The sequence below is a fragment of the Salvia miltiorrhiza genome, chromosome 7 (genome assembly GCF_028751815.1).
Source record: "Salvia miltiorrhiza cultivar Shanhuang (shh) chromosome 7, IMPLAD_Smil_shh, whole genome shotgun sequence".
Classification (NCBI taxonomy): Eukaryota; Viridiplantae; Streptophyta; class Magnoliopsida; order Lamiales; family Lamiaceae; genus Salvia; species Salvia miltiorrhiza.
In genome coordinates, this window is record NC_080393.1 from 12,146,120 (window position 1) to 12,172,067 (window position 25,948).

General features: G+C 35.5%; 1 protein-coding gene across 1 annotated transcript; it reads left to right on the forward strand.

Moving 5' to 3' along the window:
- Positions 1–18,086: 18,086 nt before the first annotated feature.
- LOC130992564 (E3 ubiquitin-protein ligase WAV3-like) lies at positions 18,087–20,884 on the forward strand. Its single transcript, XM_057917246.1, has 2 exons — positions 18,087–18,770; positions 18,860–20,884. Exons 1-2 carry the CDS (start codon positions 18,492–18,494, stop codon positions 20,636–20,638), a joined length of 2,058 nt encoding a protein of 685 aa, XP_057773229.1. The 5' UTR covers positions 18,087–18,491; the 3' UTR covers positions 20,639–20,884.
- The last annotated feature ends 5,064 nt before the right edge of the window (positions 20,885–25,948 follow it).

Here is a 25,948-nt window from a genome sequence, read left to right on the forward strand (position 1 = left end):
CAAATTGTTCAATACTTTTAAAAAATAACTATTCAAATATTTTGGTTCAAAATTAAAAAAGGAGTAGAGAATGTAACTAAAAGATGATGAAATGGATCGTAGAGAGAGAAAAGAAGCTTTGGTTCTCAAATGGCCTTTAAGGACTCTAGCCATAATGCATACAGCAAGAGATCGAGAAAGCTCAAAGGCCTCGATCGGTAGTTATAATAGCTGAAATGCATGTCTCGTGTAGCATATATATATATATCATTCCACGTTCATTGAAAATCGATTTTGAGAAAATAGATATACTAGGATTATCCACATAAAAAGTAGAATCATTCAATTCCTGCATAATTAAATAATAAACCACTACAAAATTAGTCAAAGTCGAATACATACACAAAACCTTTCCAACAAATATTACATGCAACATCTCTTATACATTTGGAGTTTATTGATTTGGATTGTATGGCTCCCAAATTTTGCTTGAGGCATTATGTTGTACTGCATCACCTTAAAGTATATATATATATATATGTATGGGATAGAGAGATATTAATATGGACAAGTGAAGGAAGTTGTGGTGTATATATATATATATATATATTGACTTCTCCTAGCATGACTATGAGATGAGTGCTGAAAATAGCATTATTTTTGCATGCTGGAAAAGTGACTCTTTTGTGCCGAGATGTTTGAACCTATCTTACTATCTTAGAACCTATCTCTATAATCATATACATTGTGAAGCTAGCTGATACAGCTGCAGATGCTTTACCTAAATTTGCCAAAACTTAATGATAGTTGCTAACGAGTATTGTAATTTCAGATTGCTTTGATTGATGAAGATGGTTCGAATGATAATCCAGAAAAGAAAAAAGCTTCAAATAATAAGGCGTGCTAGTTTTGATATAAAATTTCCTTTTCTTTTTGCACTTCCATTTATGACAAGCAGAAAGAGCGTAAATTGTACGTATAAATAAGTATTATTTTTTGCGATAAAAGTAAAAAAATATTGATATACTACCACGTACCCTAAGGCTAATTACAATGCAATACACATCATTGCAATTTTTTCTTGTTTGTGGTCCGCAAAAAAATCTTACGATTGAAAGTTGACGTATCCGGCGAGTATTCAACTTATCAATACGTGTGGCATATTTTAGATGAGGTGGCCATTCTATTGGAAGAAGGGAAAAAAAAAACCACATGGCTATTGTCTTAATGAGAGACAACCGATGTACGCCCCAGGTGGAGACTATCTCTAGCGCTCGCGGCGGAGCAGGCTCCTCCGTCGATGGGCCGGCGGCGAGTGGAGTATGGGCGATCACTTCGTGGATTCGCATCTTCGGATTTCACCTCACATGGTGGTGGCGTTGCTGCTTCCATCTTGCAAGATTCGATTTTTAGCTCTTCTTCGATTTTGGGCTCTTCTTTTTCATGTTTTTTCTTTTTTTCTGTTTTTTCCTGCCACGACCATCACTTCATTTGTCTCCTTTTTTTTCCACCGGCACGAGGACCTCTTTCTCCACGATAGTGGTAATACTCTTTATTTCTTGAAGGGTTCACAAAAATAAATAATTTAAATGTATACAATATGAATATATATAGCTCATATTTAATTCAAAATAAGAGTATATAATATTTTTTATATTTAATTCAAAAGCTAAAATTCATCAATTCATGAGTTAGCATAAGAGTGAAATTTGAACATAATCTATATTTAATTTTTTTATTTAAATTTCAAAATATATAATTATATAAGTAGGAGTATGAATTAATAATTAAAAAAGTTGGGCGGGTCAAAAAGCCCAAATTAAAATCCCATGGGCCATCAGAACAGGCTTTTTAATCTCGAATTTTTTTCGCTACTCTATTTTATCAAGCCCAACCAACCCTAAATCCGGGCAGGTCGGGCTGGACCTTTAGGTTGGACCAATTTTGTTGGCTCTACTTGATACGTATCCTATTTAATTATTTATATAATAGTGATTTATTGTTATTTTCATTTAAGTAGTTAGATTATATAGAATACTTTATTTTTTTTCGATATTTTAAAAAGAATTCCAGATATATATCAAATAGATTTTGAATAAGGTAATGTAATTAATTAATACTCTCTTCGTCCACTAATTCGTGTCCTATAGGGAGGGGCACGAATTTTAAGAAAAAAATGTATTGTTTATTTGTTGAGTGGAGAAAGGGGCACGATAAGAAAAAGTGATTTATTTGTTAAGGAAATAGTTACTAAAAATTGGTAGGACACGAATTGGTGAACGAATCAAAATGAAAATTAGGACACGAATTGGTGGACGGAGGGAGTACTATAATTTATATAATTACCTTTTAAATTAAATATAAATATAATATACATTCTATATTGTATGCCTAATACATTGTTTTTAGGGTTAATTGTAGGTTTTACCCATTCTCTCTCTCTCTCTCTCTCTCTCCAGATTTGCATGGCGCGTCTCTTCCTCACCTCTCCTCTGCCTCGCTATGTCACGCCGCGTCGCTCCTCTGCCTCACCTCGCCGTGTTGCTCCTCCGCCTCTGCTTCGTCTTACATTTGAATTGATTCAGTGCTCGACGCTGACGCTCGAGGTGTCGAGCAATAGTTCATATTGAATTATTGCTCAGTACTCGATACTCGACAGTCTATGCTCGACAATTTACACTTGAGTGCTCGACAATGATGCTCGACGCTTCAATGTCGAGCAATGTACGAAATGGTACATAAGAATAAATTTTTTTAAAAGAAATATAATTTATTATTTTGTAAATAATGAATATTTTTTAAATTTTATCTTTCAAAAATGATGTATCTTATTTTGCTGATTATTCCAATTAATATAGATATATGGAAGAGGCTAATTCGGATGAGCATTTATCTGCATATATTTTATGCGCTAACCCTCTAGACGATATATAATTCTGCATTTAATAACCTTTTATAATCAACTCAATTAATATATGTGATTGGTCAACTCTATTTGTCTATTACATACTACTCCATTCGTCCATGAAAAAACCTCCTATACATACTACTCCATTCGTCCATGAAAGAACTTCCTAGGAGGGAGTGACACGAGTTTTAAGAAAAAATATTGTTGAGTGTATTGAGAGTGGATAAAAGGTAGTTGAGTGTATTGAGAGTGGTGAAAAAGTGTTATAATTAATATTGAGAGTTGTGAAAAGTGAAAAATTAAGAGGATTATAAGTGGTAGGGTATAGTCCAAAAATAGGTAGGAAGTTCTTTTATGGACGTTCCAAAAAAAAAGATAGGAAGTTCTTTCGTGGACGGAGGGGGTATTAATTAATTATCCATGATATCTTACAATTTCATGTGGCCTTAGAAATTCCGCCTTTAAAAATACATGTTATGAATTAAAGAAGTGATCATCATAGGGCCAGTTATATTATGGACCTTCTGGTTTAATAATATATGGAATATGGCAGTTAGCCATAATCAGATGCACATGTACTAAAAGTCAGAAAAGCTTACCTAATAAATCGGAGGCCTTATAATATAATTAACTAAATGGGAGACTATAGTCGTCACAATTGATCACCTTAAAGAATACGACCAAAAGATTATTACTCCCTCCGTCCACAATTTAAAGCCCTACTTCCCCTTAAATTTTTGTCCACAATTTAAAGCCCTATTCTGCTTTTTGTACCTTTTTACCCTCCCTCTTTATTATTTTTATATTCTATATTTATTACACTTTATCACTAGTGGACCCACCACACAACACCTTTAACACTTTAGTCAACTACTTTACCACTTTAGTCAACTACCCTTTTATTTCATCCACATCACCATTTTCAGCTTTCTTAGTCTCCGTGCCCACATCAAAGTGGGGCTTTAAATTGTGGACGGAGGGAGTATATTATATGAACTTTTCTTGTATACAAACAATTAAAATATATTGATTATTTAGTGCAGATTTTGCAAAACGATACATTATAGTTATAATCTTTAAATGTCAGAATTTCAGTTTGTCTGAGGCATACGTGGACCATCATTTTTTTCTCCCTAACTAATTTAACTCTTCTAAAATACTTATACATAAAAAAAAAAAATATGCCATTAATATTGAGACGGAGGGAGTATCTTACGTGTCACATATATTAAACTATTTTTGTTCTACTTCCTAGAATTAGATGGTTTCTAACTCCTATAGAAACTCTCAATTATACGAAATTTGAAACGGATCTTGATCATTGATCTTTTACATAATTTACAATTATCATAAAATTAAATACATCAAGGCGGTTTGGCAATGTTATTCCCGGATGAAATTAGTATATATATATATATTGGCAATGAAAAGATGGATGCATAAAGCATGCAATTTCCAAGAAGACGAAGGCAAACATAGAGAGAGTATTGGTGATTTAGTGTTATAATGTGTTTGGATTTGGAAGATTGCATGAGAAACAAAGAATGAAATCATAGGGGTGTTTTGTATGTGAGTTAATGTTGTATTATGGTGAGAGTATCATGGCATATGGAGATGGGCCCCCCTTCTCACTTGAAAACAAAGCACATGCAATGCCCATTGCCATGTAGATAATTCAAGTCACCAACAACATATATATCATGTCATTTTTTGAATAAAACGCTAAACTACCCTATAATATAGTTATGTGTTTGACCAGCATAATTAATTACGACACAATTTGTCCCACTTTTAGTGGGGACTGTCTTGGATTAAACAAACTTTTGGTTTGGGGTCAATCTTGCTCCCAAATCCTTTACGAATTTTATTTTTGTTTTAATTTCTTTTTCGAGATTTCTCCAATTTTGCAACACTATTGGTGGTCCTTAGTGATGGACTACTTTCTATGGCTATCACCAGAACCTATATCCTAAAATTCATTGTCCATTTATTTTTATATAAAGATTGGGAGCAAATGGAGTTTAAATTTTAGAAATAAATTATCCATATATTAATGATTATATAAAACTATTCGAGGTAAATATGTATTTATGAAATTAAAACTTTTTGTTATATAAATATTGGAGTTCATCTTTTTCCAAGGTTAATTAATTGCGTTTTGGTACAATTATTAGTCAAAAACTGTAATTATAACACTAGCTTTAAACTTTGTTAACATGATTAGTATTTTTTATTGCAATTAGGATCGTTTCGATTGATTCGTCAAATTTTCAATTTCAAACAAGCTCTAATCGTTTAAGCATTTGATTAGAAAAATCAAAGGTCGGGTTTTGACTAATTCGAAAATATGAATATTTTGACATACGAATTGAATTTCAAAAATTTCACAAAATTTACAAGTATATGGTGTTGTTGTCAAATATGTTGGCACTTCAACGAAATTAATTGTGGTTAGTAAATATTGGACATCAACCCATATATCAAAATAATTTCTCTCTTCGATATATATATGATTTCTGAACTTAAAGGCTCAAACGACAAGAATTTATAAAATTGAAACTTTGACAATTATATACTCCCTCCGTCCCGGCCAAGACGCTACATTTGCTTTTCGGCACGGTATTTAAGGAGTTGTAGATTAATGTTTTAAGTGTGTAATAATAAAGTGATAAAGTAGGAGAGAGAAAATAATAAAGTGATAAAGTAAGAAAGAGAACGTAATAAAGTGATAAAGTAGGAGAGATAAGGTAATAAAGAAATACTTAATTAGTGTTAATTAAGTGTTTAAAATTCTGTATTTTTGTCAAATATAGAAATGTAGCATCTTCGTTGGGACGACCCAAAAAGGAATATGTAGCATCTTGAGTGAGACGGAGGGAGTATATATATATGTTTTTGTTTTACAATTATATATATATATGTTGAATTTAGAAGTAATCTCATTTGCAACAAATCAAAAAGTTAGGTGACATGTTTACATGCAAGGTCTAAAAGTGGTATTATAATTGTAATTTGGCTTAAAGCTTATGCCTTGAAATGCAACTAACCTGCAGGCTTACCATCATCTGTCTGATACACCCCCCAATTATTATAGTTTTTTTTCAGAGAGATACTATAATGAGATTTAAATTTATTACTATTTAAAATGAGAACCATATTTTTTATAGCATACTATTTGTCATAAATTATAACATCCCCATTAGGTATAAAATTATACCTTGCTCCAAGAAAAATGTGCTACTTGTCATTTTGTACGGCCTACTCAATTTTTTATTATAACAAAATAAACGAAGTATAAGATGATAAATCAAACTTTATTTCTTTCTTATACTTCAAAGGAAACACAACTGGCCTTGAGGTTTTACCATATATGTTGTATCTGGAATGATTTTGTCTTAAAATTTAGATCTCATCAGAAATGTATATAGTATATACTTTATATGGATTGATTTTGTCTTATAGAATTAGTTATGATGTTCAATTGTTCACTAATGTGTGTAATGTACTCCCTCCGTCTCGGTTTTTGGTATCCAGTTGAGAACGGCACTGGTTTTAATAAAGTGATTGATGTTTTGAGTGGAATAAGGGTCCTACATTTTATGTGAGAGAGCTAAAATAATTAAAGTGGAGTAAGGACTCCACCTACTTTTACTAAAAATAGAAATGGATATCAAAATGTGGGACGGCCAAAAAAGAAAAATTGGATACTAAAAGCTGGGACGGATGGAGTATATATCAAGCGCACTTGAGACTAGAGTGAGAGAATTCTGAAAAGATGGAAGTCTACCTGAGTAGCTTACTACATAATAAATAAAGGGACATTTGCAAAAATGCCCACATCCTTATAAAAACTTGTAAAATTGCCCATTTTCATAAACAAAAGTGGGCAATTTTACAAGTTTTTATAAGAAGGGGCATTTTTCTCTATTAACACATAAATAAAGGCCAAGTTTCAAAAGTTTAAAGATTTCGATTATTTGTCCATCATTCTTTCCTCTTCGAGCAAATGCTAATATAAGTAGTGAGGAAGAATCATATGTTAGATTGTTTGTTAGGTGTATTTATTTTTTATTTTATAAATAAATATATTGATAGATATCTAAAATATAATTATAAAATATACTCCCTCCGTCCCAATATAAGTGACATGTATTTTATTTTGGGTGTCCCACTATAAGTGGTCTGTTTCCACTAATGAAAAATTTTAACCCTTAAACATATGTAGGCCCTACTACTTTTAACCAATTTATATTTTTACTCCTTAATTCTCGTGTCAAAAGTTTTGAGCCACTTATAATGGGATAGATGGAGTAATAATTAAGCACTAGTGGTTTAATCAAGCACTAGTGTTGGAATGGTTCTGGAGATCATCTAAGTGGGAGAGATCTGTTGTGGGCTAGAGTGATCAGATCGCTCTGTGGGGATCTTGATTGGGGAGAGATATCGGTGAGATGCTCTGGAAGAGGTTGGGCTAGGAAGGGCTGGTGGTCTAGTTTAGTTGAGGCGGCTGGGGGATCGCGAGAGTCTTGGTTTTTGAACAACATTAGGCTTAAGGTCGGGAATGGACAGACCACAAAATTTTGGGAACATAGATGGCTGGGTTCTAAACCTCTAAAGTTTGTCTTCCCTAGACTGTACCGTCTTAGTGCAAACAAGAATGCACTGATTTGCGAATCGGGGAGATGGGAAAACGGGGAGTGGCAGTGGGAGTTGAGTTGGAGACGAGAGTTGTTTGAGAGAGAGGGTTGGGGCAAATGAACTATTATCTGCTATTTTTGTGGTTACTCTTAATGCAGATACGGTCGACGGGTGGCAGTGGAGCGCAGGTAAAAATGACATTTTTTCAACAAAATCGGCGTACTCGATCATTAGTGAAGTCAAGAAAGAAACGGTAGCAGAGAATGAGTCCAATGAGAGCCTTGCGAAGGTGTGGAGTATCCCAGCCCCACATAAGGCGAGAACTACAGCTTGGAGGATTTTGAGAAATAGACTACCCACCTGCAATAACCTTTAGAGAAGAAACATTTCGTTGCATGTAACTGACCTTGGATGCAACGCGTGCTTTCATCAAGAGGAGTCCATTAATCACTTGCTTCTCCATTACCCAAAGATCGAAAAGGTTTGGGATGAAATGTATAAGTGGCTTGGCATCTGTTTTGTGCAGCCACAAAATGTGGTATCGCACTTTTTTATGTTCACAGATTGGAGCAAATAGGAAGAGAGCAGGAAGTTCCTAAGGGCGTTATGGTGCTGCATAAACTGGGTCCTTTGGAGGTACCGAAATTCCAATCGATTTGAAGATAAGTCTGGGAAATAAACAATGTGGTTTTGGAGATAAAAGCGAAAATGTGGAGTTGGGGTAGAATCTTTGAAATCTCAATCGTTGGGTCATGTTTTAAGGACTGGATCTCAAGAGATTCATGTCCATTGCTACTGTAAGTTACTATTGGTATCTCTGGTACGTGGTTTTGGTATTTATATAATCCCTTTTCTTACCAAAAAAAAGAAGAGAGAGTAATAATTAATATATATATATATATATATATATATACATATTATTTGCACTTCACAATAAGACCGAAAAATAAAAATACAATAACATAAATATAAATATATCTACTCTGATATACGATAGATGAAAAATTACAATATTTGAAAGTATAAAACTGAAACATTCTATTATAGAGTAAAAATTAGAATTGATTGTTAGAAATCAAATTAAAATTACTCAGCATGCAATATATTTTACTCTACTATAATGTAAAATTAACTCTACAATTAGTGAAGTAGATTATTGGAAATGGCCTAATAATTTATACTCCTAAGAACTTCTTTTCTATTATAACCATCCTATATGTCATGCAAATTTATGGTCTCCCTCGGCATTGGTCATCCTTAAAAATAAAATAAAAATGTAGCTTTTAGGCTTTTATTTAATTGAGTTTATATATGTGTTAGTATAAGATGCATAGGTAGGTAGGTTTGGACAGTTTGGTTGCATGGTCAGTCCTATTAGCCAAAACTTTGGTATTATTGTTCCCCGAGGTAGACAATTTCTAGAAAATTGAGTTGCATGCCACACTATTATTATTATAAATAAATACTACTGCTCACAGTCACAGTTATTTGGACTGTTGCTTTGAAATAATAAAATAAAAAAGTAATAGTTTTTTTCTTTCGAGGAAGACTTTGTTCTTAAAATTTTGTTGGCTTTATCACTTAACAAACAAAAATGTACCTCTTAATTTCTTCATTTATCTGATTGACATCTTTGTCCATTTGCGCATTGCATCCAGTCGACATACTTTTATGTGGGTGGGTCTAGCTAGGATTTTCTTACAAGTATATATAGAGCTCAATGCTTATCCTCGTCTAATCATGTTTATTTGGAATCGGATTAAATTAAGATTCATACTTACTTTATTCATAATTTGATCATATATATATAGTGACAGACTTAAATTCCATAAATGCCGTGCTACAAGTCTACAATAGAATACACATAAACGAAACCAATTAAGCGCGCTACTCAAACTTATTTCGTATATGTTTTCATAAGATAACATCTCATTTTAGCGTCATTTTAAATATAAGTGATGATATTTGAATCAATATGATCGGAAACAAATGTAATAAATATTCAATTTTTAACATAAATTTTTATTTTTAGATAGTAGTAGTATTAAATGTGTGTGTTATTTAATACTAGTATCTTCTATTAATTCTCTACAGTGAACAGATGTTAACATGGTCAACCGAGATTTTCAATATGAATATAGCTTCCGACAAACGACGTTGTTTTGAAATAAGATACTAATATTGACAAAAAAAAATAAATTTTGGGAATATTTGCAAATTAATTAGACACAACCAATGTACTAAAAATGACAATTTTGAATTAGTTTTCAAAAGAAAAAAGAAAGACAAAATAGACCGATATCAAATTTATTTATTTTAAATTATATTCAAAACTGTCAATTCCAATATATTGTTTTACTTTAAAAAAATTACTCACTCCGTCTCACCGAGCTTGAGTCGTATTCCTTTTCAGGCTGTCTAACCGAGCTTGAGTCATTTCTTTTTTTGGCAAAAACTAATTTACAAAACTAATTGCACCTCTTATTACCTTCTCTCTCATACTTTATCACTTTATTACATTCTTTCTTCTACTTTATCACTTTTATACTATACACTTAATACAATAATCTACAATTTTTTAATTCTCGTGCCCAAAAGAAACGCCTCAAACTCGACAGAACGGAGGGAGTATTAAATATCGTGTCTAATTTGCAAGTTGCGACTATTAATTTACAAAGATAGTGATTTTTCCTCTTCTGTTTTTTTTGGTGGCAACAAGAGCAATGACATAATTTTGTAACCAAAAGCTACTACTATATATGTCTACCTAGGTAAGAAAATTTTGTGGGACAGCTTCTATTCAGCGGAGAATTTTGTCGACCAACTTCTATTCAGCTTCCGTTCATTATTACAACTTCAGTTAAAGATTGTGATTTTTAGTGCAATCAACCTACAAATTAATAATACTCCAACTTCATCTTATTTGTAGGTCAAAATTGCCTGCCTTTATTTGACAATGTGGTCGCAAATTTGATATTTTAGCTCTCCCAAAAAGTTGTGAATAAGGTGAAGCGCATTAAAAATAACTTAATCATCAGGAGTACTTTTAGTCTTCCATTAGTATTTTATTTTCTGGTTTTCTAGTTAATTTGATGCATGTATATGTTGTGGTGTAAAAGTTTATAAGCTATTTAAATAATTTTGGCAAACATCATCTTATGAATATGCATTTATGAGCTTATAAAAACTCTGTAAAATAGTATATGATATTCTATAGATAACGTCATCTTGAGTGAGGTGGCATCGATATCAAATCTCTTATAAATTACTACAATATATAAGATGCTAAAAGCTTAGAAATTGTATATAAGGTGAGGAAAATAAGAATATGTGCGAGGTGTTCGGTGATTAATTGGTATGATGCAATGGAGGAATGAATGAAATGATGATTCCTATTTTAAGTCCATTCATTTACAGTATAATTTATGATTGAGAACAATAATTTCAAGTGAAATCACAATTCATTTGCCAATCGGAACAGCCATTTCATCCACAACTCATGGTGTTAGTAATTTCTATTCTCACATATTTGTATATTATTTTATTATTTGATCAAATTATTCATGTACCTTTTATTATTGGTTAAATAATTTTATATATAGGAAAGTTTAGAGAGAGAAAATTATAGAAAAAAATTAGAGAGAGCAAATTTTAGAAAGATATAAATTTATAGAGAGAAATATTTATAAAGATGAATTTTAGAGATATAATATAAAATTTGAGATAGGAAGAAATTTATAGAAAGAGATATTTTTATATATAGAGGGAGAATTTGAAAAAGAGAAAATTATTACGTGAGAAAATTTACAGACTGAAAAATTTTTAGAGTGCAAATTTATCGAGAAAAAAAATTTAGAGAGTGGAAACTTTGGAAATAGAAATTCGTAATGAGAATAAAAATATTGAAAAGAGAAAATTTTCTCTTTCCAAAATTTTCTCTCTATAATTTTTTACTTCTAAACTTTCTCCATTTCTAAAATTTTCATTTCTAAAAAAACGTGGATAGAGAAAGATTCCACAAAAAACGGGATGTTGCTACAAAATAGAAAGCCCTAACCAACCACTCCATTCAACATTTTCAGCACGTTTTTCAAGGCTTGGAGAGCAAGATAGGATGTCTATAAAAGCCAAGGAAGAGCTCTCATAATGTGTGGATTTTGAGAGAGAAAAACTTGATGTCTGTGTACGAGTGTTATACTGGGTGCTTAGATAACATTCTGTTTAACACTCATTGTTTTCGTCGAATTTCGGAATATAGCTCTTGAATCCAGTATGTGTTCTTTTGTGAAAGTGTTCCTAGTTCAATACCTAAGTCATTGTAAAGGTATTGAACTTGAGTTGTGTCCATTCTCGTTTAGTAATTTTACCATAAGGCGTCTTCAAGTTATTTTTATAACTTGAAGAATTTTTCCATCCTTGTGTCTCCATTTATTTCCGCTGCATTATTTACTCCGTGCACTCGTATGTTTCTCTAACACAGTGCATCACATCCAGTTTCTGCAAAGCAACACTTTCAAAAAGTAAACATTCCTTAAAGATATTATGAAGAAGAATGTGTGTGTTTAATCTATATGTTTAGATAGTGTTTACTTTGCATGATTGATAAGATATATAATCGAATATTTTATCCTTTAAATTAGATATTCTATAATCACACATTATTAATGAGATACGAATAAAATAAAACTATTAGCTTCAAAGTTTATAATTCATCTTAATAAATAAATAATCAATATTATTATTTTAATCTATTAAAACTAATCTTAAGAATGAACGCAAAGTTATAAAATTTTATTTGTTTTTAGAGTCTCATACTCTCATTAAGTTAGAAATATATGAGTAGTCATGAATAGAGTGGTCGACGCTACACTCGAAGCATACCACCGATATACACTTCACCACAAAATCGACAAAATTAAATATGTGTATGTCGTGCTAATGAGTTAAAGATGCTCCATTTTTTTGGCCTTTATCAAATATTGATATTAATATACATTTGTCTACGTTTGTAGGCAGTAGGGTTTATTAATTAATGACTTTATCATGAGAGAAACGTAGAAAAAGGAAACAAGGCAGCAGTGAAAGTAGAGTGAGCGGAGACCTAACTCTAAGTCTAAGTCTAGTATAGGCAAGCTTAGCTGGATGGAAATTACGGTAATTAATGATGTTAAAAGTGGCTTTTTATTGCCTAACTCTGATTAATATAATGATTAGGTTAAGATTGGTGGGTGGAATTTTTTTACAATCCCCAATGTCCAAAAAAGTCATATTGACAATTTGGGTTTCCAGAAAGTCACACATTTCAATGATGGAGTTAATATTGGGGTTGGGTAAAACGTCAGCACAAAGAGAGAGAAGATGAAAGGTGTGCGAATAGAATGACAACGCACCCTCATTTACTGTAAATTAGTTGACTTTTACTATCAAGCTTAATTAGCGATTTGGGATTAGAATTACCATAAATCTATTTTATGCACCTACATGGTGGTCACCTTGGGATGACCTAGTGGTTGGGGTGGTTGCCTGTCCTCCAAGAGGTCACAAGTTCGAATACTCTCGGCCACAATAATCACTAGATGGGGTGTGTGTGGTTTGTATTATTTATAATGTAATTTCATCAAAAAAAAAAATAAAGAAAATTTCAATTCATTTAATTCATTTTTTAAAATAAAATTAGGATTTAGTTATTTTACTATATTCTTTAAATAAATTAAATTATTTTTTGTTTAGGTAAATTGTGGGTGTCCACAATGTGGCTGTTCAGCATTACTTTAATTATTAAAAAAATTCTGATTCATAGTTTTAAATATAATGATTTGTACTCTCTTTATTCCACCGAGCTTCAGTCGTATTTCTTTTTGAGTTGTCCCACCGAGCTTGAGTCATTTTCTTTTTTGACAAAAAATAAGTAATTTAAAACACTAATTTAAAAAATTAATTACACCCCTTATTTTTCTTTAATGCTCCCAAATAACCTTCATTTCTCATAAAATCAAAACTCTTGCACATCCATTTTCATTCTCTCCTCCTCCCCCACCATCAAATAATTAGATTTGAAAAGTTTATAGATTTTTGAACGTGTATTTATTTTGCTACAAATAACAATTATTGTCATTGTTGACACAATCTTTAAATTGTTTCTAAAATTAAAATCCGATCAAATTGATGGACTGTTTTTAGCAATTAATCCTAATAGTTATAATGTTAATGAGTACAAATGCCCACATTTATAACTTCTAATTAAAAATGCTCATTTATATATATATAAAAAAATTATCTTATGCTCAAATAGTCAAATTAATGTGAATGGTCTAGATTGCCCTTGGATGTTGATGGCTTTACATCGTTTTTTTAGGGTAGATTGTAAAATATGGCACGAACTTTGACCCATTTTTTTAATTTTAACACCACTTTTAAATCTTTGCAAATAAAAATATATTCTTTTTAGTTTTTTGTAATTGGGACTTCGACTTAAATTTAAGACAGTCGGAAAGATGATATGGCATCTCGTTGCCAGCGTGGACTGAAATAAAACGATGTTGTTTTCTCCACATGAGAGAAGCGACATCGTTTTAGTATTTGGAAAAGTGGAAACGAGATGTCGTGTCATATTTTCTGACCGCCTTAAATTTAAATCGAAGTCCTAATTGCAAAATATATAGATCATCAATGCACTAATAGTGGAATTATTTATTTTAATTTATGGAAATACGATATTTTTTTATTAAGGAAAGGTGAGCATCTATGATGCACGGATTCTTCAAAAATTAGCATGTACGGCGAATCGGATTCTTTTGGGGTGCGATTCTCTCGGATTCTCGTCGGATTCGCACCCGATTCGCCACGTGGCGTATCTTTTAAAACAATTTATAAAAATAAACCGGATTCGCAAATTCCATAGGCGAAATTCACGTATCTCATGCACGAAAGGCCTATACAAGGTTGATTTTGATAATTTTATTGGACTAATAATATTTGAATCGTTATATTGTTGCCCAATTAACTTATATAATTGAAAATATTTAACTTTTGAGTAAAATAAAATTTAAATTACATATAATTAATTTATGAAAATTTAAATTGTATATATTTTATAAGCATTATATAAAATAAAATTTTAATAATTAGATGTATCATTGCCGAATCGCACCCTATAATTTTTTAGAAACCCGTATCCCCGTACTCGTATCGCATCGCCCCCGCATCCGCACCCCGCACCTATGCAACATAGGTGAGCATTTTCCATTTTGAAATTGGAATTGGAAGAACATTGTATCATTTCCTTAATTACCGTAAAGGGGTAATTATGTAAAATAAAATTCAATTGAAATGGATTAATTCCTTAATTTTCGGAAATAGTAAAAAATGACAAAATTGTCTCGATTATCTATCACCTATGATGCACGGATTCTTCAAAAATTAGCATGTACGGCGAATCGGATTCTTTTAGGGTGCGATTCTCTCGGATTCTCGTCAGATTCGCACCCGATTCGCCACGTGGCGTATCTTTTAAAACAATTTATAAAAATAAACCGGATTCGCAAATTTCATAGGCGAAATTCACGTATCTCGTACACGAAAGGTCTACACAAGGTTATTTTGATAATTTTATTTTCAGTTATGACTTATAAATTGGACTAATAATATTTGAATCGTTATATTGTTGCTCAATTAACTTATATAATTGAAAATGCTTAATTTTTGGGTAAAATAGAATGTAAATTACATATAATTAATGTAAGAAAATTTAAATTGTATATATTTTCTAAGCATTATATATCATAAAATTTTAATAATTAGATGTATCCTTGCCGAATCGCACCCTATAATTTTTAAAAACCCGTATCCCCGTACTCGTATCGTATCGCCCCCGCATCCGCACCCCCGTACCTATGCAACATAGTCTATCACGTAAGGAGCGTTCGGTTGTCGAAATTGAATTAATGCGAAATTAATTTTATCATAGAGGTAAGTTAAAACTATTTTTATGTGGCATTGTTCCAAGATTGAATATGTATTCACCCAGTCAAACAAAATATCATAAGATTAATGTAATCAAATCATTAGAACCGATCACCTACCCACCGTGGGCATGCATAACGTGCCCACCATAATGTGGCAATTGTAATTATAGTAAGATAATTTTAATTACAGTAAGATTTATTAGTTATCTTTTCTAATTATAATTGTCACATCAATGGTGGACACGTTATGCTTGCCCACGGTGGGTAGATGATCGGTTGTGATCAAATCCTTTCAAATGACCACCAGTTTCATTCTATGTTAATTTATGACTAGTACTATTTTTTCTTTTTTAATATAAGTGCAAAATATACAAATTTATGATAAGTGACTATATATGAATTTGTGAGTGAAGATACTATAGATTTTTAGAGTTTTTTAATTTTGAAGATACTATAGATATAGTGATATAGATGGAAAGATGCAGTGGAGGGGGGGTGAATGGAATAGGAGACAATCGAAATACAGTTACGAATTAATGAAAAATGGAAGAGGGTATCTGGGTTTTGCAGTGATTCCGTAATTATTTATTAAGGAATCAGGATTTTGCCAAGCTGGAGGCTGGATGCTGACAGCAAGGATTTACCACTCTACCCCTTCAACATTTTTACATCCATTTTCGGAGCATTGCACCGTGTCAAACTGCAGCCAATGATATCAACTTTATGTTCCTCATGAAATGCTCATGCTATTTAATTGAGTCAACATAGATATTTCAAACTTCAAATTGTATTGTTTAGTAGGATATAACTATTTAATTTAATTATAGTATATGTGTAGAAGACAGTTCAAATAAATTTTTTCTTTAATTCTAGCAACTAAATCAATTTGCACTAATAATCATTTTATGATTTATAATTATGAAAAAAATATTTATTATTATAATAAAACTAAAATTTTGATTGTTCGAGAATTCGAACCTAAGTGCTCCATTAAAATAATGCATCAACCGTGGATTTTGATGATCGAAAGGTTGAAAATGATTCTCATTTGAACCTCCTAATATATAGATGAAGAATCAGATCAAAACCATGTATTTTAGTGAGAACTGAGAATCATACACAAACACGTGAAATACATGAATAAGAGATGATCAGATCGTGAATAATTAAATATAATACATGCACGTGATTGAAAATTAACTAATGTGGTTGTTTATGTATTATAAATTTATAATTGGTCATGACCTGATATCTCTTGTTCATGTATTTTATGTGTTTGATCATGATTGTCAATTATTGTGAAAAGATGTGTTCGAATAAATAAATAAAAATTTATGAATAAATCAATGTAACGCACAAGTATTCATTCTCACATGAGTTCAAATTTTGAAAAGTTTAAAAAAAATTATGACATTAACTGAATACAGCTATTTATGTATTCTTCATTACATTGGTTTTTCTTTATAAATTTTATTAATTTATTAATTATTCTCATTTATCACGAAAAATAAAATTCTCATTTATATTTCTTTTACGAGATTTGAGATTTGAACATGAAAAAAATGAAGTGATATAAGAATGGTGAAATCCTCATAGAGATCCATCCTGTTTAGAAGCATATTCAAGTGAGGCAGGGAATAAAAAATGACAAATTGACTTCTCTTATTAGTCGCAGTTCTGATTGGCCAATCAGGCTGGAGGTGGTGGCAGTTGGGAAAGAATATAAAAAAGTATGTTAGTACTTATTAGATGTATCAATAATCAGTTACAATTATATTCTTAAAATAAATCATATGTATATAATTAATATGATTGCATTTGAACTTTTAGGATTCAATAAGATGAGATTTGGATAAAAGGCTTTAAATAACCACACTAACTGGTATCTTCTTGAATTTGCTACAAAAATAACCTTAAAATGAATATGTGAAAATGGATTATGTATGTATCTAGAAATTATTCAATTGACATACAACCAAAATAAAATCACGAATTGTCAGTACAATGTCACGGTGTGAAATTTGAAACCATGCAAATGACTCTGCAAAATGACAATATCAATAACCTTATCTAGTTTTCTACTGAAACTTGCAGTGTATGTGTGTGAGCGCGTGCATAAATAAATGCATATATATAGGAGTAATTTTTATTTATTTATTTTGTTTCAATTCATCGGTAACCGCCACCAAGTTACTCGATTTCTTTTTACTACACAACTTGGTGTAAAAACTACAAGTCAAATTAGGGTACGATTCAACAAAAATCATAGGCTTAATAACAAGTTTAACAACAATTAAGATGAAAACATGGGCACGAGGCCGTGGCATGTGATAACCATGCATTAAAGTTTCACTTATACTAATAATTGAGTATTTGATAGGGAAATTTCAATTCGATGAATCTTTTCAGTTTTCATATACGGATGGTGTCCTTGTATTACTTTTGCGAAAACGTGACCTCTTGCCAACAAATAAATCAACACAAATAAGAAAAAAACAATAGAAAATGGTACTATCAACAACGCCAACTTACGACCTTGGTGACCACATATCAAACGGCCCTGTGTTAAATAAAAATTCATCAACACTCGAAAATACATATCCAACCAAAGAAGAAACACAAATTTTGCAGTTTGCACGTAAATAATGAATGGAGGCTATTATTATTTGGAGAGAGAGAGTTAATAAACACATATCTCGAATGATTGAAAAGATCCGCAGAGAGAGAGGGAGAAGGTTTAATATAATATTTTGTTAGGAGTATTATATGGGGGTTAAATAATGCAAGGCATGTATATATGTGTGTGCATTTCAAGGAAGAATTAATAGTAGAGTAGAAATATAGAAACAGAGCATAGAAATTGTAAAGATAGGGATCCTCTTCTCCAGCCACCGTCCCTCTTCAGATTTACATCCTTTTTTTAATTCACTAAGAAGGAAATCTTTTCATCTCTCTCTTCAGATCTATCCATTCCATCATCTCTCTCTCTCTCTCTCTAGGAAATGGGTACAGGTTGGAGAAGAGCATTTTGCAACACTCTCCCGAGAGACAGGGTCGCGGCGGAGTCGGATCAGCAGAGACCCACCAGAAGCAATCCTTCCACTCCTCGCTTGCGTTGCAAGAGTATGGAGAAGAACAAGATTGATGCGATGAATCCCAAGCTGGAATGCAAAACTACCAACTCCACGCCCACAGCTCATTCCAGAATCCGCTTCAGCTCGGCGCCGTCTTCTCCCAGATCCCCTTTCTCTATCCTCAAAAACACGCTGCGCCTATCCAGAGTCAGTAGCTCTCCTCTCCTGCATATACGTGTCGTCTTAAATCTAATCTAAACTTGATTCAAAATTAATTTGGTGTTTATGTGGTGCAGAACAGTTGTGGAGTGTGTATGCAGAGCGTCAAGAGCGGGCAAGGAACTGCAATCTACACGGCGGAGTGCGGCCACGCCTTCCACTTCCCCTGCATCGCCGCCCACGTCGGGAAGCAGAGCGCGCTCGTCTGCCCCGTCTGCGCCGCCGTCTGGAAGGATGTCCCTCTGCTCGCCATCCACACGCAACAAAACCGCCAACAAGAGGAGAAGATTGTCCGAATCGATCCCGCCGCCGCCCCTCTCTCTAGCCCTAAAATCAACAGAAGGTGCGACGCGGCGGTTTACGCCGACGATGAGCCCTTGCTCACGCCCAAATTCAATCCTATTCGGGAGTCTGTGGTGGATGAAGGGGAGGATGAGGTTGAGGAGTTTCAAGGGTTCTTCGTCAATCCCGTTTCCAGCAGCGACGACGCTTGCTCCTTCAACAACGCCGATTCCAGAACGGTGGAGGTCACCGTCCTCCCCGACGCCGCCGTCATCTCCCAGGGCCGCACGCATGATACCTACGCCGTTGTTTTGAAGGTCAGAGCGCCGCCTCCACCGCACGTCCCCGACGCCGCGAAGCGCGCGCCGATCGACCTGGTCACGGTCCTCGACGTCAGCGGCAGCATGACCGGCGCCAAGCTGGATATGCTCAAGCGAGCCATGCGCCTCGTCATCGCCTCTCTCAGCTCGGCTGACCGCCTCTCCATCCTGGCGTTCGCCGCCGCCCCGAAGCGGCTGCTGCCTCTGCGGCGGATGACGCCTCAGGGCCAGCGAGCGGCGCGGAGGATCATCGATCACCTCGGCTGCAGCCACGGCTCCAGCATGGCGGAGGCTCTCAGGGAAGCCACTCGCGTGCTCGAGGAGCGGCGCGAGAGGAACCCCGTAGCGAGCATTATACTACTATCCGACGGCCGCGATGACGGAGGCGCTGCCGCCAACGACGAGAACAGCCAACGCTGCGCTTCGTCTCACTCAACTCGTTTCTCGCACGTGGAAATACCGGTGCATTCAGCCGGCTTCAGCCGCGAGCCGGCGGAGAACGCCTTCTCGAAATGCGTATCCGGCTTATTGAGCGTTGTGGTTCAAGATGTGAAAATCCAACTCGGGCTGGCGTCCGGGTCGGATCCGGCTGAGATTATGGCGGTTTATTCATGCAATGAGCGGCCATCGGTTCTCGGGTCGAGCTGCATCCGCCTGGGCGATCTGTACGCGGAGGAGGAGAAGGAATTACTCATGGAAATCCGGGTCCCGGCATCCCGGGTCGGGTACGGGTCGCACCACGTGCTTTCGGTTAAATGCTGTTACAAGGAGCCGGCCACGCAGGAGCTGATCTTCGGCAAGGATGAGGCGCTGCTGGTGCCGAGGCCCCAATCCGTCCGATCCGGATTGCCGAGGATCGAACGGCTGAGGAATGTCTTCATCACCAGCCGAGCCGTGGCCGAGTCGCGGCGGCTGATCGAGCACAACGAGCTGTCCAGCGCCATGCAGCTGCTGTCCTCGGCTCGAGCGCTGCTGCTGCAGACGACTTCGGATTTGGCCGGAGAATATGTGAGGGGGTTGGAGGCGGAGCTGGCGGAGTTGCAGTGGAGGAGACACCACCAGCAGCAAGTGGCGCTGCGGCGGCGGCGGAGCAGTGAGGAGAGAGAAATTGGATTGTTTGTTGATGAGAATGGAGAGCCGCTGACGCCGACGTCGGCTTGGAGAGCCGCTGAGAAGCTGGCTAAAGCGGCTCAGGTTAAGAAATCTTTTAACAGAGTCAGCGATTTGCACGGCTTTGAAAATGCTAGATTTTAGCTAATTTCCTCTTTTAAGTATTTTTTTAATCTAATTTTACTCCTTTTCTTGTCCTAGCGAATAAGAATTGGCTGGAAAAAATTTGATTAGAGAGATATTGAAGAAAAGATTGAAAATTTGATACAAAAGCCCGGCCCATTTACCTTGAGCCCACAGCCACAAGTTATGCTTTGGTAGGAAGCTTAATCTTATTCTGTTTGTTGATTTTTACTTATATACAGTACAAAATGAGATCGAAATTTGAAATTTTATTGTGTTTTTCACGTCAATAGCTTAGTGCATTTCCGCCAGACTAAAATATGTACTCCCTCTCCCAAACATCTTCTTAAAAGAGGGTGACACAAATTTTAATAAAAATTAATTATGTATTAAATGAATAAAGAATTAGTCTCACAAATAGTGAAGATTGTAATAGTGACAGTGAGTGCAATTATTTTCAAAAATAGGTTAGCAAGATATTTGGGTACGGATCAAAATAGAAAGAGATGAAGATGTTCGAGGGACAAAGAAAATAGTTTTTAATTGGTGCATTATTTTATTTAGCTATATATATAGAGATCAACAGAGAATGCTAAATGTAGAGAGAACGAAGAATTAAATATCTATTCCTAAAAAGTTAATAATTTTTCCGAATACACCATTAATTTTACTGAACAAGTATTTTCAGGTATTTTCATCCCGAGTTCAAATTCTGGAGGTGGCATGTGTTTTATGTGTAAATATCTGTTCATGCGGCCTTTTAATTTATTCAAAAAAATTATTAACTTATTTATAAATATCAATTTTATTCTCCATTCTCTCAATATCTAGCATTCTCTATTAATCTCTCAATATCTAGCATTCTCGATTTGTATATATATATATGCTGCAGAGTAAATGAGTAAGGAGAATCCCAAGACCCATGTGGCCAACAATTATACTATATAGAGCAGCACATAGTAAAACAATTCTTTAGATGGTTAGCTATGCACGACGAAATACTATTGCTTAATGATTAGAATGTGGAAAAGCCAATTATTGGGCATAATTAAGATTAATCATTACAACTTACAAGCTAAAAAGTAAGACTTCTAATACTAAAAAATTTCCTACCATTCGGATTATGTTGGTGTTTCACTTTGCGGCATTACAGACGAGTACCAGATCCAACATATAGATAACAAGAATGGTAATCTTGCACACAAATTTATTATTGTGATAATTAAAAATATTCATTTTAATAAAAAAAACAATGTATCTCAATAGTATTTCTCTCTTCTACTTTTTTTAGTGTGAGTGGCCTATGGATATTAATCCCTCTATTTTTCAACTCTATATATATATATATATACTAATTTCAAGGAAAACCAAAATATAGTGTTACTCTACTCACTATCAAATGACAATAATCCATCTACTATATCACACTGTAACACCCCAAGATTTCTCTATGGGCCCAGAAAACCAGAGTGGACTAAGAGGGTGTTTGGCTAAGCTTATTTTAAAGAGCTTATAAGCTCTTGTAGCTTATAGTAAGATGTTTCAAGAGCTTATAAGATGTCATTTTTAAGAGCTTATAAGTTGTCAAAGTGTTTGGATAATTGAGCTTATAAGCTAGAGAGAGAATTTTTTTGCTAAACAATGCGCGGCTCTGTTCGCCTCACGACGAACATGCCTAAAATCTAAAACAATACGTTGATGAGCCGTCAAAAAAGCTTCAAAAAGCTCATCAGTCAAAGAATCCATTCCTTTGTAATCTTCATGCACTACGTGAACCGCCAACAAAGAATCTGAATAAACCAACAACGGACCAATATCGCTCTCCAAACAGAAGCCGATACCCAACAACATAGCGTGTAACTCTCCCAAAAGAATCGTCGCCGTTCGACCCACTCGATGTGCAGCAGCAGCGACCACTTCACCACGCCAATTTCGGACCAGAAAACCCACCCCAGCTGTACCAGAAGTTTCATGAAACGAGAAATCAACATCGAGGCGGTAAACCCCTTGTCGAGGCGCAATCCATCTCCTTTCTCCTTCCCTCGGAAGCAACCTATGAAGACCATGAATTTTCATCTTTGCACCTTGAAAAGCATCAAGAAACAGCTCACCATTTGAGAGATTCACCAAAGAGGCCAAATTTGACTTTGCATGCTTAAAGTCACACAACCATTTCCACGCCACCCACAACCCCATGCAAAAAAGTTCAAAACTTTCCAAACTTGTTTTCTCCAAAACCAATCTACAAATCTGCTCCAAAGAGAAACCACGACAGTCCTTAAGAAAGACCCACCACACCGAGCTCTTCCACGCCTTAACTACCCGGTCACAGAAAATAAGGCAGTGTTCAGACGTTCCCCAATCTTTATCACACCAGAAGCAAATGCCGTTGACAGGGAGATGATGTCGAGCTAAGTTAGCTTGAGTCGCAATCAAGTTCTTTACAGCGCGCCACATAAAAATTCTGACTTTAGGAGGTATATTAGCTCCCCAGATAACACTCCACCATTTCTTAGAATCGTCCGTCGTGGTATGAGGGTTCTGCATATAATAGCCAGTGGTACATAAATACCCCGACTTCACCGAGAAGCAACCCTTCTCATCAAAGATCCAGAACCAATCGTCCACCTCACCCAATCTATCCAACTTAATAGAAGAGATGGCCTGCACCTCGTAAGGAAGAAAAGATTCAGCCAGCTTCGGCAGATTCCACTCCCCATTCTCGATAAAGTCCTTAACCACAGCATTCTCCCTGTCAGCCTCCCTACAAACTGCAAAACCTCGTCCTTCTCCCGGCATCCACGGGTCCTTAAAAGCTCGGATCTTAGCGCCGTTTCCCACACGCCATTTCAGTCCTTCTCTCAGCAAATCGCGACCCCAAATAATCGAACGCCAAGAGTAAGAAGCATTAGGAGAAGCTTTAGCATTAATGAAATCCCCATCCTTAAAATATCTAGCCCTCAACACCCTCGCTACAAGAGAATTTGGGAATTTTAGCAATCTCCACGCTTGTTTAGCAAGAAGCGCCTTATTAAAGGCGTTCAATTTCCGAAACCCCAATCCACCTTTCGATTTTTGGATGCACAGCTTATCCCAGGACGCCCAATGCATGCTCTTTCCCGTCGCTGTATCGCCCCACCAAAAATTTGCACAAGCCCTCTCAATATCCTCACAAATAGCCATCGGAATTTTAAAACAGCTCATCGAATAAGTCGGAATAGCTTGGATAATGGACTTAATCAAGACTTCTTTACCACCAGCAGAAAAAAACTTATTTTTCCACGAATTAAACTTCTTACAAACTCTCTCCCTCAAGTAATCAAACTGCACCCGCTTCTGTCTAATAATAAACGTAGGGAGACCAAGATATAAAGAGTGACCTGCTGTTTCCTTAATACCCAGAGTACTGATAACATCATCAACCTCCTGTCTTGAAGTACCTGGGCTGAAAGAAATAGCAGACTTCTCAAAGTTCACCTGCTGACCCGAAGCATTCGAGTAAGAATCAATAATATCCTTCACACAACGCACCCCCCGAGCCGACGTTTTGAAGAAGAGCAGACTGTCATCTGCAAAAAACAAATGAGAGACCACCGGGCTGCCTCTCGAGATACGAATCCCCTCAAAAAGCTTTCTACTTTCATAATAATGTAGAGCCGCCGACAAGCCCTGAGCACAAATCACAAAAAGAAACGGGGATAACGGACAGCCTTGCCTTAGTCCTCGGGAAGGAAAGAGAGACCCATAAACCTTTCTATTAATACAGAAAGAAAATTCCACAGAAGACACACAATCCATAATAACCTCCACCATACGCAAAGGGAAGCCAAGGCGGATAAGCATGGCCCGAAGAAAAGGCCACTCCACCCTATCATATGCCTTTCTCATATCCAGCTTAGCAGCAGCAAAACCCTTCTTACCTTGTTTCTGATTTCGCAGCCAATGCATACATTCATATCCCACAAGGATATTGTCAGAAATCATCCTTCCCGGCACAAACGCACTTTGAGAGTCACTAATTACCCTTCCCATAACACTTCGGATACGGTTAACCAACGCCTTAGTCACAATCTTGTACAGTGTGTTACACAAACTAATCGGGCGAAAATCTCCCACATGTTTAGGGGCTTTAATCTTTGGAATAAGAACTATGATAGTTTTATTCCAATCTTTCACTCCATTACTCCCATTCAAAACTTGGAGGACTTCTCGCGTAATAGCATCTCCAAACTCACCCCAATACTTTTGAAAAAAGATGGGGGGGAAACCGTCTGGTCCCGGGGCCTTATGCGGATGCATCTGGAAAACAGCACGCCGCACTTCCTCCTTCGAAAAAGGTTCCTCCAGCCAGCTAACATCACTGCTCTCAAAACGTTGTGAAACAAGATCTGTGATTTTATCAATATTGCTAACCTGAGGAGCTTCAGTCTTAAAAAGGTTCTCAAAAAACCGTTGCACAATAGCCGCTTTATCCCGATCATCTTTCTTAAGAACCCCATAATGATCAAAAAGAGCATCTATGGAATTCTTTTTCTTTCTTTCTGAAGCAACAGAGTGAAAGTATTTAGTGTTCCTGTCTCCGAAACTCAACCAATTCGACCTCGACCTCTGTTTCCAATGTAATTCCTCTGCCTCCAATGCGCATTCAATCTCAGCATCAATCTTTCTCAACTCAGCCTCATTACTTTTATCTGAAGCCGCCTTTAAAAGTCGCACCCTCTTCTTTCTAAGGTCTTCAATCTTCTTAGTAGGATCATTAAAGTCTGAATTTTTCCACTTTGATAAATAAGACTGACAATGTTCTAGCCGTTTATGAATAGGCAACCCACCACACAGTCGCCACTCCATAAGAAGGTCCGCTGAAAAGTTTTCCGCCACCATCCACTTTTGCTCAAAGTAAAAACGTTTATAGCCACCAGCCGCAGAACCTGCTTTCTCCACAGACAGAATGAGTTTCACAGCTCGATGATCCGAACCATAGTAATCAAGCACTTGAGCACCCGAGTTCCCAAAGTGATGACTGCCTGGCTCATTAATGAAGAACCTATCAAGACACTCAAAAATCGCTGCATCCCCTTCCTTTTTGTTATACCACGTAAATTCACTATCATTTTTAACATCCTTCAGACCGCATGCATAAGTCGCATCCCTGAAATTATCCATACAAGCCCATGATTTGCGCTTACCGCCTCTTTTCTCATGCTGGAATAAGATCTCATTAAAATCCCCGCCTATAATCCACGGCAAAGAGTTAAAAGATTCTCCCAGCCGTTTCAAAAGCTCCCAAGAATGATGCCGTTTAGCTGCTTCTGGATTTCCATAAAAACCAGT

Excerpts from the sequence above, each read along its gene's own strand:
- LOC130992564 (XM_057917246.1), top strand. The coding sequence starts at position 18,492 with ATGGGTACAGGTTGGAGAAGAGCATTTTGCAACACTCTCCCGAGAGAC. Across the intron at positions 18,771-18,859 it reads ACACGCTGCGCCTATCCAGA|AACAGTTGTGGAGTGTGTAT; the intron begins GTCAGTAGCTCT and ends TATGTGGTGCAG.